At 35.5% G+C, this 4,298-nt stretch overlaps 1 protein-coding gene across 1 annotated transcript in view; it reads right to left on the minus strand.

The window, feature by feature from the left end:
* Positions 1–467: 467 nt before the first annotated feature.
* LOC122257742 (serine hydroxymethyltransferase, mitochondrial) overlaps positions 468–4,298 on the minus strand; it is a 23,274-nt gene continuing 19,443 nt past the window's right edge. The window contains exons 6-10 of the mRNA XM_043023232.2: positions 3,369–3,508; positions 2,839–3,004; positions 2,527–2,626; positions 2,130–2,285; positions 468–1,510 (exon numbers count right to left, since the gene is read on the minus strand). Of these exons, the coding sequence (XP_042879166.2) occupies positions 1,320–1,510; positions 2,130–2,285; positions 2,527–2,626; positions 2,839–3,004; positions 3,369–3,508 (753 nt within the window). The 3' untranslated portion in view covers positions 468–1,319. The remainder of the gene's footprint in view (positions 1,511–2,129; positions 2,286–2,526; positions 2,627–2,838; positions 3,005–3,368; positions 3,509–4,298) is intronic.

Consider the following 4,298-nt stretch of genomic DNA (forward strand, 5'->3'; position numbering starts at 1 on the left):
CTGGAGTCAGTTACCAGTTGGAGTCAGTTTACCAGTTGGAGTCAGTTTACCAGTTGGAGTCAGTTTACCAGCTGGAGTCAGTTACCAGTTGGAGTCAATTTACCAGCTGGAGTCTCATACCACAGTCCAAGGTAAGATTTATTGTATTGTGCAAATGGCTGCCTCTTTTGTGATATCTACAGGAGTGGAAAGGGAAGAGCTGATGGTGAGGCAGTCATCCCTCACTCCACACATTTAGGTTTATACGAGGCAGGACCAAGAACAGAACAGAGCTTGTCCTCCTGAATTCTTTTGCTGTTGTATATTCTGCTCTCTTACTCACTTTCCATCTTAATTATCTTGATAACTAATATCAAGAAGTTTTCTGGAAGACAACTGTATCTATCTCACTTCTGCATCATATGAATTAATTTCCATCAATGGAACAATCTGTCATTATAGGAATAATAATAAAACAAGTCATTCACTGTCAGTTCATTTACAATTTATTGCAATCTTTAATATCTGATTACAGTGGTAATAAACACGAATTGTTGATCATGTCAAAAATAAATCTTTTTTCTTTTAAATTTACAAAATATTGTTTAATATACTCCTCAATATTCAGCATTCATAACATTTGGCGACTGCCATAAACCATCAGTTAAAAGAGTCTTGATGCTTTTTTGGTTCCAATGAACTACTCAAATAGCAATTTATTTGTCAAAACCTCCGAGAAACAAAATTTAAAATATTTTTCAATTCTTATCAAACAATGTCACTGATTTCAAATATTTCCATAAAGTACAATTTTACTATTATTCTACTCAGTGGCTTGTTTCACAAGTATGGCACATGAAGTAATCATCTGTTTTACAGAGCTTATCAAGGAGACTAGTTTCAACTGAGTGGCAGTTCCTTTGATTTCCACATCATCAGTAATATGTGAATTTTCCCTAAAATTTAGAGAAGAATTCACATGCATGCACACAACATCACACGTAAAAATAGACTTTTACGCATAATGTTCATCCCCATAGGTTTCTAGGTGTATGAAAATCATACACAAATAACAGTTTTACGAAGTGATAAGAAAACTATCACTAAATATTTTACTTAAAAACTGCCAATAAAAAAGGAAAAATCACAACAAAATAACACATAAAAACTATTGTCCTTCAGCCATGCCATTCAACATAGTCAAGAAAAAGTAACACAACCTTTATAAGAAAGTAACAATAATAATTAGAACCACTGAAATTAAAAAAAAAAAAAAATCAAAAATCAAAAAATAAAATGGTCATCAAATATTCAAAATTCAATATTTCAATGCAAACTCATTAATGCAAAACGGCAGAGTCTCTGCCTTTCTCTGCTTCTGGCTCGCTCTCCAATGCAGCCTTGAAGTCGGGAAGTTTCTTTCCGGCTTTCTGGATGACTTCATAAGCAATGTTGCAAGCACGATCCAGGAAGTCTACCACAATCTCAAACTCCTCATTCTTGAAGTTGCGGGAAGTTAGGGCCGGAGTTCCTGTTGGCAAGTTAAACAAACAAACATTTATTAATAAAACTGTATATATTTAACAAATGCATTTCCCTTCCTCCTAGGGAAGGTCAACTCTATTTCATTTTCCAAACAACTTAATTCCACATGCATCAAGTCACCAGAGTCAATTATTACATCAAATCACTAATCGCGAGAGACGCACATTAGTTTGGAATGTTTTTCTCGTGTTTTTCCATAACCAAACCAAAAACACCACCACAAAGCTGTTTGGTCAGAAGTTGAATTTGTAAAATCAAAACATCAAAAATCTATTTCTGTCTGTATCCCATCAGATACCTGACCTTCAGGTCGGTAATATTTTCGTTTTGATTGTTAAAATTATAAGTAACTTAATTTACAAGACGAATATTTTCTTATAATGATACTCACTGTAAAATAAGTTCATATCAGCAGTCTTTTACCTATTGCTTGTTATGTTCTATTTCATTGATGTATGGATAAGAGTTGGTATATAATAAAAAAATATCATCTGAAGAAAAATACAACATAAAACATATTAGAAATACTTATCTAACCAACAAGATTCTCAAAGAAGTACCTACAAAAAATATGTAGGAAAAAAAGGAAATCATATTCCACTAACCCAATCTCAAGCCACCGGGGGACAAAGCGCTCTTGTCTCCAGGAACCGAGTTCTTGTTGACAGTGATGTTGCACATGTTGCAGATGGTCTCAACTGTGGCTCCATCAAGACCTTTAGGACGTAGATCTACCAGAACCAGGTGGTTGTCCGTGCCACCTGCCAGATAGGAGGTAAATGCATTGATATAAGTTCACATGGAATCATGTAACCATTCTTTTCCAAACTGTCTCGTGCTACCTAGAATAACAGATGTGTGGAGAAAGGTAGGAAAAAAATAAATAAATAAAAAATAAATAAATAAAAGCTGTCAAACAGATGTATGACCATATAAAAGTTCAGTACCATCCGAGGACAAGATGCCGAAGACTTTCTCGTCCTCTCTCTTGGTGCACTTTACCTGAAACCAGACTGTATCCCCGCTTCATCAGCCCTTCTGCCATGGTGTTGCAATTGCTCAATACCTGCTCCTGGTATGCACGGAATTCTGGCAAGCTGGCCTGCAAAAACGAAAGTTGAGCTATTACTATGATGGTAAAAAATAATATAAATACAGATATATGACCAAAGTTGTGCATATACTATAAAAAAAATTTAAAAAAATGAAATGATGGCACTAAACAAAGGTACTTCCAAATCAAAATAAAAAATAGATACAGACAAAAACAGGAATTTGGCACCATTGACACCTGGATGGCCAGGTAAACCTTACCTGCCTTAGTGCAACAGCAACACCAGCAATGGCATGGTTATGGGGACCTCCTTGGAGGCCAGGGAAGAGAGCAGAGTTGATACGCTGCTCAAGATCGTACTTTATTGGTTTCCCGGTCTTCTTGCTGATCGACTTTACACCACGGCGATAGAAGGCCAATCCAGCTCTGCAATGTGAACGTTTGTCACCTTATTGCAGACAATAATATTCTGAGGTGAAGCTATGAATTCCACATAAATTTGTATGACTTTTGATCTTGATTATTTAACTATCTCTTTTCGTAGCTGATAAACATCTAAAAAGATATTCATGATCAGTGTTCCTTTTGCAAATAAAGATATAACTTAAGTACTCTTATACTTCAAAAGATCCATACTCAAGAATATAGGGAACATCAATTCATATTCTTCAGATAAAACCTAGATATTACAAATAAAATAAAAATAAACGACAACCGTAAGTTTATCAGCTTATTAGGCTACCCTAAATAACAGCATTCTCCAAAAGCGTAATCAGATAGGACTACTTGCCTGGGTCCTCGTAGTGTCTTGTGGGTGGTAGTGGTGACCACATGGCAGTGGTCAAACGGCGAGGGGATGACGTCAGCTGCAACCAAGCCAGAGATGTGGGCCATGTCAGCCAGCAGGACTGCCTTCACTTCATCACAAATCTTGCACACAGGGAAAAAAAAAGTGTGTTACACAAGTTGTCACTTACGCTAAAACACAGGGCATTTTTTTCTCATCTTATGGTTATGATCGCTATAAATATAAAGTAGAAAATAAGAAATCAAAGGGTTAAGAGCATGAATTAGTAAGATACATACACTAATACTAGTAAAGGAAACCTAAAAGACAGCATAGCTAAATCTGCTCAAGAGATTAGATGTGCATTTTAAAACCTATAAAACTATAGTTATGCAAGGAGAGGGAGGAAAGAAGAGGAGGAATGACGCCAATATTAATAATAGTAATAATATAATAAAGTGAAGGACAGTGAGAAGAACCAGAAAAAGACAAATATCTACCCAACTTTGTACATCTACAAGGAATGCAAAATCACCCACTATGAAAGACACTTAATATTTTCATTCCATGAGTCAAGTTCCACATCTAATCCTGCTTCTTATTCTACGAAACTGTCAGAGGAAAAAATCTAGAAGCTGTTATTAGCAGAGGCAAAAGGCATGTGTCTTGCAAGTACCTTCATTTCCATCCATATTTGACAACAAGAACAGGTATTTTTTGCCTTTTATATCAAGTTCAGTTTCTTTGGTCCCCATTGTTCATCCTGCGTGTAAACCTTTTAGAACAACAGGAATTTATAAAAGTGATTTTTTCTCTCTATCTTTCTTTTCTTTCTCTTTTCTTTCCCTCTACCTGTAATAATCACCATCTACTGTTATCAAAAGGCAATCTTTATAAATATAACTATAGGCATTAACCTTTACTTACTCTGCA

Source organism: Penaeus japonicus, unplaced genomic scaffold, assembly GCF_977035675.1.
Source record: "Penaeus japonicus unplaced genomic scaffold, GWHDUDI00000001_assembly GWHDUDI00000010, whole genome shotgun sequence".
Lineage (NCBI taxonomy): Eukaryota > Metazoa > Arthropoda > Malacostraca > Decapoda > Penaeidae > Penaeus > Penaeus japonicus.